The 12,626-nt window shown below is 48.4% G+C and overlaps 1 protein-coding gene across 1 annotated transcript in view; it reads left to right on the top strand.

Annotated features, from left to right (window-relative positions):
* SLC13A4 (solute carrier family 13 member 4) overlaps positions 1-12,626 on the top strand; it is a 40,137-nt gene that overhangs the window by 15,749 nt on the left and 11,762 nt on the right. Inside the window, exons 3-9 of the mRNA XM_065883421.1 lie at positions 1,677-1,813; positions 3,686-3,858; positions 4,304-4,358; positions 6,988-7,027; positions 7,805-7,882; positions 9,671-9,855; positions 11,667-11,786. Coding sequence (XP_065739493.1) covers positions 1,677-1,813; positions 3,686-3,858; positions 4,304-4,358; positions 6,988-7,027; positions 7,805-7,882; positions 9,671-9,855; positions 11,667-11,786 — 788 coding nt within the window. The remainder of the gene's footprint in view (positions 1-1,676; positions 1,814-3,685; positions 3,859-4,303; positions 4,359-6,987; positions 7,028-7,804; positions 7,883-9,670; positions 9,856-11,666; positions 11,787-12,626) is intronic.

Below are 12,626 nucleotides of genomic sequence, written 5' to 3'. Positions count from 1 at the left end.
GTTCTGTCTACTTCCAACACTGCAGATTTTACTATATTTGTATTTCCTTCCCTGTTCAGTTTTTATTTTTCTTGCAGTTAAAAATGTTCTTGTTTTCTCACTTTAAGACGATTTCTAAGTTAGGAGTTAAACTTTTCTATATCTTTTCCTCCCAACTTATATCATGGTTGCATTGTTGGGAACAACTCTCTTGTATGTGACAAGTATTTATTGAGCATCGACTTTTCCGTATTATCCTATTAGGTGCTAAGAGATACAGAAACAAGAGAGAGACACATAAAAAAATAAACAGTACAAGCACGAAGCAACAGTTCTAGCACTGCCCTATGTGCTCTGTGATGTGTAGAGTTAATAGTACCCACAAGGAATGTTCTGGAGTCAGAGGTTAGAGTCACAAGGAAGGTTTTCTGGACACCACCAGGCCTGAACTGGGCTTTGAAGTCTCATCAAAGTGGAGATAAGGAGAGAATGTTCCGAGAGAGGGAATCAACGAAGAGTTGGTCCTGGAGCCCAAACATAGGAAACACGTTTGAGCAGGACTAGGTCTCAATTACCTCGTCATTAAAAAGCAAGAAGAAGCAGCTGGTAACTGGTGCTACGGTTGTGTGAGAGAAAACGCCTAATCTTAGGAAATAAACACTGAAGTGTTTAGGGATAAAGGACCAAAATGTATATGACTTACCCTCAAGCGGTTCAGGAAAAAAAAACAAAAACCCATACACACAGTGGATGGCTATCTCTTGCACTATTATCATTTTGGAACCCTTTGGAACTCTGGAATTATTTGGAGTTAAAGAGTTATTCAAATATAAAGTTTTTTTTAAAGGTTTAAGGCAGGTTATAAAGACACCTTCAAGAACTCTGTCCTAAGGAAATAATCACATTTATATAAGCTGAAAATTATTCTTTGCTCCATTTGCAGCAAAGATAAGAAAAAAAGAAATCAACTTAAATATTCAACAAAAGGAAAACGGCTAAGTAAATTCTATGGTGCTTCATGCTGTCATTAGCATGAATTTTTTCAGCAAATTTAAGTCTCATAAGAAAATGATCAGGGTACAATGTCAAATGAAAAAAAGAAGCAGGATATAAACCAGTACATACTGTATAAATCCAATTATGTATCTATATAGACATTAAAAAATTGAAGAAAATATACCACAGTACTAACAGTAGTAGGATTAAGGGTAATTTTATCTTTAATTTTTCTATATTTTAAAGTTTTCCATAATGAACATGTATTAACTTTCCAATAAAAAAATGAACGTAATTTTCTAAAAAGCTAAAGAAAATGAGATTAGTTGACAAACCCAGAGTTATTTTCATAATTTTTAAGAATGAAGGTAAAATTGTAAATACGTTCATTCTTTGAAATCGTATTCATGTCACAGTGAGAATGGAGAAGAACATCCACCCTCCAGAGTTGCTGGCAGGATTAAATGAAATCTTTGTAAAGTGCATAGCACAGTACCTGCCCAAGGTAGTATGTATGTATGTACGTGTACATAAATTTTTTTAATTTAAAATTATATATATATGTAATATACAACAACTGGCTATTTTAATAACCCTCATCTCCCTGCTTTTTGCTTGCTAGCCTCCGGTTGAGCTTGAGTTTAGTCGGGCGGGGGCCAGGCCCCGGGTCGGGTAGGGGTGACCCGAGCTGGCCTCTGCAGGTGGCGGCCGAGTACTTCAAGAACACCACGCTGCTGCTGGTGGGTGTCATCTGCGTGGCGGCGGCTGTGGAGAAGTGGAACCTGCACAAGCGCATCGCTCTGCGCATGGTCCTGATGGCCGGAGCCAAGCCGGGCATGTAAGTCACACTTAGTGCATCCCCTCAGCTCCCAGTGGGCCCCCTGGACGGTCAGAGGGACGTCCACTTGAGGCTCTCTACCAGTGGGGATGGGAGGACACCAGGGCCTCAAGGCTCCCATCTCCCCCTCCAGTGAGAGGGCCTGTGACCATGGAATGGAGACTTGAGTGGGTGACTTTGGTGTCCTCTAATAACCTGAGTAACCTAGACTGCCGGGGCAGCAGGTTACAAGGGCTAAGGGGCTCATCTGGTAAAACAAGAGGGACCAACATAAATTGCTTCCCAACCTTTTTCCCTTGTATCAGGGAACAGGCTGGATGAGGAAGTGGTGTCTTCTCCTCTGTCATTTAAGGAGGCATGGAGGTTTCCTCCCATCCACCCTGAGTTCTTGTCGCCATTGGTTTAGACCAGAGGCCTGTCAAATGTGGCATCTGACCCGGCATCTGCAAGGCACTCAGGCCCTCAGCTGCTTCCTCTTTTCTCTCTGCTGTCAAGAAGGCCGCTCAGGAATGTGCAGGAAGGTCAGGATTGATGGTTTTGCGTGAACTCATTCCCGCTCTGTTGGATAACACTGCCCTTATCTTCCCTTTGGAATATCGTCCTCACCTCCTAGTTTACAACTTTCTTGCAACACTTTTTATGTAAGCTGCCCTGACTCTCCTGGGAGTCCAACAGAGCAGAAATAAATAATATGGTGTTAGTTTTCATCCCTAGTCATTAGATGAAGACATGTTATACTTAAAAAGACGTTCCTGTCTCCCACTTAACCACAGCCTAACTCAGGGCATAATCACTCAGTAATAACCTGAGATGTTGTACTCCACACTCGACCTCCTAGACACACAATGGCATTTTCCCACATCATGTTAAGGCTCGGCGGCTCTTTGAAACCCCCGGGTACTATCGTCAAGAATTTTTATCCCATTGCGTTTCTACTCATCTCTATTTACTGCACCCTCCAGCAAGTTTCCACCCACCACGGGGCCCTCTGTTTGCCGGTGCACGTCCAGGGCGAACAAACTCATGTCTCCATCAGCCTAAACAGAGACACCATCAGGGCTCTGGCACCTACCCGGTCATGATCCACAGGACAGCTGTGCTGGCCCCAAACTGTGAAAAGTCAATGATCCCACCTAAGGTGATCAACACGGGTAGTCTTTACGCTGGCTTCTCTTACGGAAATAAGAACTATATCTGTACAAACACACAGTGCATGTTTTCAAAGTCAAGGAGAACTCGAGAGTTATCTTTGTGTTTTCCCCCAAGTGTCAACTCATAGACGCAGCCTTGAAAAAGTGCACACAGTGCAATGGGACACTGCTGAGCCGTTGGGGGCTATGCTTTCAACGGTTGGTAGTGGGCGGAACTGTAAGCTCTGTCCGTTAGTCTCTATTTGGTCGCTAATAACTGCGGTGACTTGGCTGCAAAGCAAGGAATGGGATGGTACTCGTAGGACTGCTGGCTGCAAGGGCCGAGAAAAGAATTCCTTTATACACAAAAAACACACATCATCACCAAGCTAATGTCCACGGACGAGAGCAATCAGGAAGTCCATGCCCTGTGACCCTACCACCAAAGCTATTCTTTGCTTAAGCAAGGGCTTTTCTTTTTCTTTTTCTTTTTTTTTTTTGGCTGAGGCCACTAGCCCACGAAGTGTGATGCATTCATTCAACACATCTTTATTTAATGTTTACTCTGTACCAAGCCCTGGGAGTACAAAGCTGAACGTATGACATAAAACCCCCAGTTTCTGGATAAATGCCAGCACCAGCAGGCTTGCAGGAGGCCCCGAGGGAGCCCTGCGAGGTCGCAAGTTGCACCCGGGGAGGTGGGCATGCTGTGATGCTCCCCCTGCGCCTCCCTGCCTTCCAGGCTGCTGCTCTGCTTCATGTGCTGCACCACGCTGCTGTCCATGTGGCTCTCCAACACGTCCACCACCGCCATGGTCATGCCCATCGTGGAGGCCGTGCTGCAGGAGCTGGTCAGGGCCGAGGAGGAGCAGCTCGCGGCCGGCAGCTCCAGCGCCGAAGAGGCCGAGCCCATCAGTACAGTTTGCTAGAGTTCATCTCCCCTTTGCTCCTCCGCCCGAGTGACACTGCCCAGCTCTGCGCCTGCCCCCACTGACCCTCACCTGCGTCCCGCCTCTCGTCTCGCCTCTTCCCCTTCCTGGCCCCTTACCCCGTACCAGCCCTGTAACCTGAAGCTCCCCTGTGCCCCCCATTCCCAGCTCTTCCTTCCTGCCCTACTTAAAGCAGCCACCGCTGCTCCTTTCCCCCAAACGCTCAAGGATTACGACAAGACCCCAGGCCTGTCTGTGTCGCTGAGTCCCACTACGCCTTCCGAGCGGAGGGAAGGGGAGTCGTCAGGCACCAGGCCCAGCAGGAGCCCTGATGCCTTTGTTTCCTTATCCAGCCCCAGCCCAGAGCCCCTGCCCTTCAGGGTCAGGTCCAGACTCCACATCTCACTTCCTGCTTTCCTTTGCTACCGTAGATCTCGATGTAAACAACAGCCAACCTTCCCTGGAACTCATCTTTGTCAATGAAGAGTGAGTATGACCTCCCTCCTCCCAGACAGGGCCTCTTTCAGCTGCATGGGCCAAGCTCACATCTTGCCACACCACCACCTCCCCCCATCCCACTCTCCTCTCCATACCAGGGAGCCACTTGCCAAGATCCTGAGGGAACCTCCCTTAACCACCGGGTATCGCAGGGCTGAGGGAAGAGCGGAAAAGACTACACTGAATCTGAGGGAGTATGTGGACTATCTGTACATCTACCAAGTAGCATTTCAGCTAAATTGATGTCCCTCTTGGGAGAATAATATATTTAATCTATTAATGAAAAAAGGCTCACAGTTTAGATGTCACTGGAGATTCTTAGAGAATCACAAAGTATTTTTTAGATATTAGATGTGGTCTTACTAGATTCGGTCTTATTAGATATGGCAAAGAAAAACTAGGTGGCAGGTAGGGGATTCGAGGACAGTTGGTGAGACAGCCATGTGCTGATGAAAAAAGCAGCTTTTAGAAAAGGAGAAATATCGCCTCAAACACCCATGTGGGGTAGATCCATTAACAGCTGATTTCTTTTGGAGATCTAATATCAAAATGTGGTCTTCAAGGAATACTGGGATGAATAGGACATTTGGGAAGTTGGATTTGTACTAGAGCTCAGTTTTGCGATTTGCTCTTTTCACTGAAAAATGGAGAACTCACACTGAGTGAGACCAGCACGATGTGAAGGGACAGAGGCAGAAGGGTGCCATCAGCTTATCTTCCTCCCGTCACTGGCTCCAATCATAATATACTGGACTTTCCTCCCCAGCCCTGACCATATCTTAGGCAAATCCTATAGCTCTTCTGGTTCCTTTCAGATATTAGAGTGATCTCGTTTTTAGATACTCGGCAGTCTAGTCCAGACTCATAGCAAAATTTCAATCCCTCGTCGGAAGCTTCTCCCCGCCTCCTCTCACGCTCTCACCCAACCCCCCTTCAGCCCAGGCCTGCAAGATAAGAGGTAGAAGTGAGCAGGTGAGACAACTGACTTTTCTCTTACTCTTCCCCCACACTCCTTCCTCTCCCCTCACCAACTCTCTGCGTCTGAATTCTCCAGGGTCAGGGCAGAGGCTGTAGCGAGCAGGAAAGATAAAGGGGCAAAGAGGGTCTTGGCTGGAGGTATTCCAGAGTGCGGTCAGTGCCCTGAGATTCAGGCCCCAACTCTTTTACACGTCGGGCACTTACCTTCAGGGTCTTCGGAGTGTCCCCTTGAGGCCACCTCTGCAGAGCCTGGGCCTCATGGCACGAGGTGCTCTTGGGTGACCGCTTGGGCTCCCTCGGTTCTGTGCTCTGGTGGCTTGCTCCCCAGCCTCTTTATTTTGGGGACGCCTCTGGCCTCTCGGGCAGGGCCTTTTCAAGGTGGCAGTAGCCCAGCCACCTTCCCTGTGCCGCCCCCAATGAAGACCACTGGTCATTGAGGGCACAGCCTGCTCCCAGTGCAGCGGGCCTTTTCTCCTCACTCTGGCCTCTTGGGCAGCACACACTGGCCTCTTGCCTTTGTTCTTTTCTGGATGAAAATACATGTCCCCAAACTCCAAAGCCAAAGCCCAAGTTGTCCCGGACTTCCTCAGCGGCATGCAGGGGGGATCCAGGGCTGCCACGGTGTGAGGCTGGCGGTCTTCTTTCACGCCAGCACCTCCCATGCTGTCTGAGGGGTTCCATGCCAGCCTCCTCACCCGATTTGGGAAGGAAGGCGGGGAAACATCACAATACTCCCCCCAGCCTAAAGACTCTCTCCCGTGAATGCTTCCGGAGCCCCGTCAACGCCTTATCCTTCCCTGATAGAGCCTGGAGGTGGGTGACGACCCCAGGACCCCACTTCCTGCACGTGTGTCCAGCCCCTCTCACTGGCCTTCCCAGCAGCTGAGCTCATAGCACCCACTGTCCTCAGAACTAGGACAGACCAGAAACATGCATTTAGTGCTCAGTGTAAGTCCGTAATGCTGGTAGTTAAATCCCCACCTTCCTCTCTCCTCAAGGCAAAGACTGGGGACCAGTAAGAGTGGGAGGGACTCAGCACACGCGTTGCCTGCCACCCTCTGAGGTGCAGCTGCTGATGAGAAATTCACCCCCATCTTCTTGCTCTCACATGCTTTTTACCATGTGTGGCCCTGGCCCTCCCTGCTCCTGTCACCTTAGATAAGCATTTCATGTTTCTCCTTCTAGAAAGTGAGCCAGTGAGAACAAGGTCAGGGGCCCAGGCTCTCCAGGCAGAGACAGAGACAGGTTCCTCTCTGGCACCACCACTTAGCACCCGGTGCCCTCGGGAAGTTAGTAACCTCTCTCTGCCTAGTTTCCTACTCTGTAAATGCAGGTGGTGATACCCGCCCCTTAGATCTGTCGTGAGGATTAAAGCCCATATTTGAGTGATCAGCACCTAACAAGCACTCCATGTTAGCTATTATTAGGAGTCTCGGTTTCCCTCCAAAGGAAACGCCCTGCCCCTGTTCCCACAAATCCTTACCACATCTCTGGAAGGTGAGATTTCGTCTTCTTCTAGGTGTAGCCTAGAACACCTGAGTCTAGAAGGGTCACTAATACCAAACACCATGGGGGAGAATTCCCATCTCATCAAGTCTGGGCCACTGTTGTTTTTCCCACTTCCTTTGCTTTCTTCCAGCACGTCGAATGCAGACTTCAGTTCTCTGATGCAGAACAAGGTATGGCCCTGGGTTTCTTCTGTGCTTTGAGATACCTGAAAGACCCTCAAGATAACTCAGGGCCAGAGAAGCCTGGCAGCTTATCGAGGGCCCAGCAGCCTTCTCTGATGTGAGGGCACAGAGGTGCTCCCCTGAGCCTGGATGCGTGAGGCTTTGGGCAGTTCTGAGCCCCAGCCCTGAGTACTGGGCTTAGCTTCACAAAGGACAGGTTAACCTTTCCTCGCGTAAACCCAATAATCAGCCATCCAGATATTCAGGAGCCACGTATTCAGCCTCAGGATCCCTTTCAGGAGGGATTTGTTTACAAAAATCTTATTATAAAAAGGGGACACGTTTATAGGGGAAAGCCAAGTTTGCCTGCACACTCTACGTGGCCTCACCCCCTTGCCCAGGGCTGGTTTTACATCTCTTCTTACCTCAGTCCCAATGGATGGGCTTTGATCCGTCCAAACTGTGGACTTGGTTGTGTGCGCTTTTTTTTTCATGTTCTTTGTGTTAAAGAAAAATGAAGGGTTCTTCGTTAGCTAATGAAGTTCTAGAAAGCCAAGCTCTCCCATAAGGACAGAGCCATGTTTTTCCAAGTTTCAAAAGCCTCTTCAAATGGGGAACCTGCAAGAAGGAGGCAGGCACAGTAGGGGTGGCTCTCTACCACCTGCTCGCCCTGCTTCTGGTCTCCGAGTCCCACAGGGAGGGGGCGTGGGTGCCCCCAGGTGATCAGGTGGCTTCTTCAGGCCCCACAGTCTCCTCGTGATAGTGTGACGGTCTGTGTCCCGACAGAACCTGAATGGCGTGCCTGCCATCACCAGCTCCGCCAGAACAGCAAACCACCAGGACAAGAAGCAGCACGCATCTCAGGTAATGGAACTGCACCGCCTCATCCTGTTTCCTACATGAAGTGCCTTGAGCTTCCCAAGGGGCCCTGCTCGTGAAGCTGTGAGGGTGTCAGGCTAGCGGGCTGTCGCCAGGCACACTTCATCCATCTGTGTGTCTGGCCTGCGTGTGCCACGGAGATAAGACATCCCACTCACTGTTGACTTTGGCAAGTCATTCCACTGTCTGAGCCCCAGTTTCTTCAGCTATAAAAACTGAGACTTGGTCTAGATCAGAGGTGTTCAAACTACTCCTCAAAGGTGCTTCAGGGGCACTGCAAATATTTTATTCGAGTATCCTGAGATTTTAAGGCAACTGCTTTTCTGTTCCCTGATTTTCCTGGTACTTTATCACTGAAACAAAATGCAGAAGTACAATGGACGTCGAAGAGGTGGTGTTAAATTGCAACCGTTATTTATAGCCCTTGATTTCAAATTTTTGTGTTCATCAAAATCATCTCAATTATGTAACACCCGTATCATCATAAATAAATGCCATTGTTTATTAAACACCAAGCGCTGGGCTGAGCATTTGCTCTCTAGTCTTGGCTCAGAGAGGGAGCAACTTTGAACTCCATTTTGACAGAGACGCAGAGAGATGAAATCATGTACCCAAGGCCTCAGAGCTAGTGAGAGGAGAACCTCGATTCAAATCCAAGTCTCCCTGACCCTACGTGTATAATTTCAGTTAAAAAATAGATGTTTGCCCATTAAATGCTACATTTGTTTTCTCTATTGGAGGTCCATGTAAATTTTCATTAGGAGAAAGGATTGTGGAAAACCACTGGACCAGAGAATCTCTGAGGTCTCCCCCAGCTCTTATAATCAATGAATCTTTTAGGAAAATGTGGTGGGATCCAGCCTTTTCCGGGCCCTCCTAGGCAGATGGGGCAGTGGTTACGGGCTTTGAGAAATGTGGCAGGGTGGTCTCTTCCCCTTGGTTTTCCTATGACCTGGCCTGCTGACATTTGTACCAGGCTACTCCTAGTTTCACAATTTGGGGCCAGGCCTGGCAGGACAGAGGGGCACTTGCTTCTTTAGTCCACAGTTAGACCAGAGGTCAGCAACCGCTGACCCTGAAAAGCCGTCACATGGACCACGCAGGGCCTGAGAGGACCATGGCCAGGCTGAGGTTTATATGCTGACCCTGAAAGGCCGTCACATGGACCACGCAGGGCCTGAAAGGACCATGGCCAGGCTGAGGTTTATATGCAAGGGGGAGGGGAAAGCGGGAAGGAAAAGCCAATAGGCAAGAAGGGAAAAAGTGAGAAAGAAGGGAGGAGAGAATCACACACTTTGACTCTCCGCCCAGTGAAAGCTGGACTCTTTCTATAATGCAAAGCTTATTTTTCAGTCATCTCCCAACCAGGACTGTATTTTAATTCCACGTAGAATAACTACCTTCTATTTGGTATTTAGACACAAACTGGAGAGCAGTCAGTTTTACTGGAATTCAAGCGAAAAACAGAATGTGCTGTTAATACCCATAACAAAAATAATAATAGCTTACCATTTGTTAAATGCCAGGAAGTGTTCCAAGTGCTTTCCATGTACTTTTCAAAACAATCTGGCAGAGAAAATAGGATTTTCCCCATTTTACAGAAACTGCAGCTGAGATGGGGCTGCCCAAGTTGGTAAAAGGTAGAACTGGGACTGGGATTTGTTTTTCTGACACCCAAGCTTTCCACTGCACAATGGTGCCCCTGTTTTTCATGCTTTGTGTGCCAGACAGCCCAAGCTGGGTTGGAGAAATTCACTGATTTTCCTTTGGTAGGAAAAGCCACCAGTCCTAACCCCCAGCCCCAGGACCCAGGAACTCAAAAGAAAGTACAAGTCCCAGCATGACCAAATGATCTGCAAATGCCTCTCTCTGAGCATCTCTTACGCCGCCACCATTGGGGGCCTGACCACCATCATTGGCACCTCCACCAGCCTCATTTTCTTGGAACACTTCAATAAGTAAGTAATTCACTCGGTCAACAAATATTTACTAACCACCCACTGTGTGTCAGGGACAGAACCAGGTGCTGAGTATACCACAGAAGATCGAACCAGAGCAGTTTCTGTACTAAGAGGGAAAAAAGATGATCAAGTCATTACAGTTAAATGTGACAAGAAGGGTGGGATTCTGCTGGGGGAGCCCTGCTGAGGGACCCCACCCACTCTAGAGGGAGGAAATTACTTCCCAAAGAGGTGACGATGAAAGTGGAGACGTGTAGGCCAAGCTGGAGTTAACTAGATGAAGGGAGATCTTCCAGACAAAGAAAACAGTGTAGTAGGCTCAGAGGCAAGAGAGCAGAGCACGTAAAAGAAAATGACAGAGGGCAAAAGGAGGCCAGGGAGGTGGATGCGCAGATCACAGAGGGCCTTGCAGGGCCCACTAAGGAACTTGGACTTCGTCCGAAAGGCCGTGAGAAGCCTTTGAAGAATTTTAGGCAGGGAGTGAGGTTATCATATTTACAGTTTTGAAAACTCATTCTGGATTTTAAAAATGGACAATGGTTTGGAACAGAAAAGGCAGGCAGCAGGAAGATAATCCAGGGCATGGCTACAGATGCCCAGGAGAGAGCTGATGGTGGCCTGGGCAGCAGTGGGAGGAGAAATGGCCAGATCTGAGCAACATTCAGAGGGAGACTCGACCGGCCTGGGTAGGGTTAGGAAGAGCCTGAGAGAGGGAAAGCCCAAGTCTCATTGTCAGGCTTGGGGCTGCAGCAGCTGGGGAAACAGAGTTGCCCTTGACGTAAATGAGGGGAAAGACGAGGAAATGTTGATACAGAGGTTGAGATGACCAGGTGGACACCTGGGCTGGGGCCACAGCTCTGCCCAATGATGAACAAGTAGTCCACCAGATAACCTCCTTGGCCCCCTAAGACCAAGGAGGCCCCCTAAGCAGTGGATGTTGATAACAGATTTGGAGATTCCAAGCCATGGTTCTCCTGTGGGCAAAGTTCACATCTAGAACCTTCACGAGGCTCTAGAGACCGAAGTTCTCCAGAATTGATGCCTTGTGTCCCCCAGTCAAAACACATTCCTTGGGGGCTTCCCTCATGGTGCAGTGGTGAAGAATCTGCCTGCTGATGCAGGGGACACGGGTTTGAGCCCTGGGCCCGGAAGATCCCACATGCCACGGAGCAACTAAGCCCGTACTCCAAAACTACTGAGCCTGCGCTCTAGAGCCCCTGAGCCACAACTACTGAGCCCATGTGCTACAACTACTGAAGCCCATACGCCTAGAGCCCGTGCTCCACAACAAGAGAAGCCACCGCAATGAGAAGCCCACGCACCGCAACGAAGTATAGCCCCCGCGTGCCGCAACTAGAGAAAGCCTGTGCGCAGCAATGAAGACCCAACGCAGCCAAATATAAATTAAATAAATAAATTAAAAAAAAAACATTCCTTCAGTGACTTTATAAACAAAGTACATCAGATTGCCTCCTCTATTCTGTTATCTTGAAATCCAGATCAGAATCTCTACATAAATTAAGAGCAAACAGATCCAGAGTGATTCTCCTGAGTGCAAAGTATATACACTTCAGTGGTATCGATTTTGGTTGCTTGGATGCTTTTTTAGCTTATTTCATAATTCTTGGCAGGGCTCAGTACAGTTGCAGCTGCCAAGTGAGTTCTAGATAATGTTTTACCATATTTTTATCATTATCTCTACCATTAGCTCTGCTCTGTCTTCTTAAGGACCATTTAGCTTATTACCCCGAAATACCAAATGGAAATCCACCCTTTTCCAATCACTGACCTGGTTCTTTCCCCTCCAGCCAGTATCCAGCAGCAGAAGTGGTCAACTTCGGCACCTGGTTCCTCTTCAGCTTCCCCATCTCCCTCATCATGCTGGTGGTCAGCTGGTTCTGGATGCACTGGCTGTTCCTGGGCTGCAAGTGAGTCCCAGGGCCCTGCCAGCAAGGCTCTCCTGTCCATCCAGGGCCATGGCACAAGCCCTCGAGGGTGCCATCCAACAGGGAGCTGCCAAGTAACCACAGAGGGTGCCCGGAGGATGCAGTGGACTAGATGAGGAGTCGGGCATCACGTCTTCCAGACACTCTGAACATACATGGACTCTGCACTTCACTATGAGCTCTGCAATGAAATGTTCTTAATTTCAACCAACTGGTCAGGGGAAGTGCTGGATTCATAAAGAGTCTGAATCGGAGAGTGTTTAATGTAGTTCCATACAGAGTAATTTGAACTAATTTCTAAAGAAATGATGCCAAGGACTTCCCTGGTGGCGCAGTGGTTGAGAGTCCTCCTGCTGATGCAGGGGACACGGGTTCGTGCCCCAGTCTGGGAAGATCCCACATGCCGCAGAGCGGCTGGGCCCGTGAGCCATGGCCGCTGAGCCTGCGCGTCCGGAGCCAGTGAGAGGCCCGCGAACCACAAAAAAAAAAAAAAAAGAAATGATGCCAAGTAGAAGTTCCCTTAGGCTTAATTTTATAGACATGACTGATTTATACTTAGTAGCTGTATGAAATATGCTCATATCCCTCAAAATAATATTAGACATTCCTCGTGCAATATTATTTCTAATATTAATTTGCTTAGCCAGCCTTTTACCCATTACGGATGCTTACTCCAAATTTGATCAGCTCCGAACACATAAAGGGAAGATGTATATGATGTTTTGCTATTAGTCCGGAGACCCAACATTCCCATTGCTCAGGGAATGTTCTCTGAGTTGACTTTTTTTTTTTAATAACTCAGAGACAATTGTCAAATCAAAG

Source organism: Phocoena phocoena, chromosome 9 (assembly GCF_963924675.1).
Source record: "Phocoena phocoena chromosome 9, mPhoPho1.1, whole genome shotgun sequence".
NCBI lineage: Eukaryota > Metazoa > Chordata > Mammalia > Artiodactyla > Phocoenidae > Phocoena > Phocoena phocoena.
Note: the sequence above shows the minus strand (reverse complement) of the source record. Positions and strands in the feature narration are given on the sequence as shown.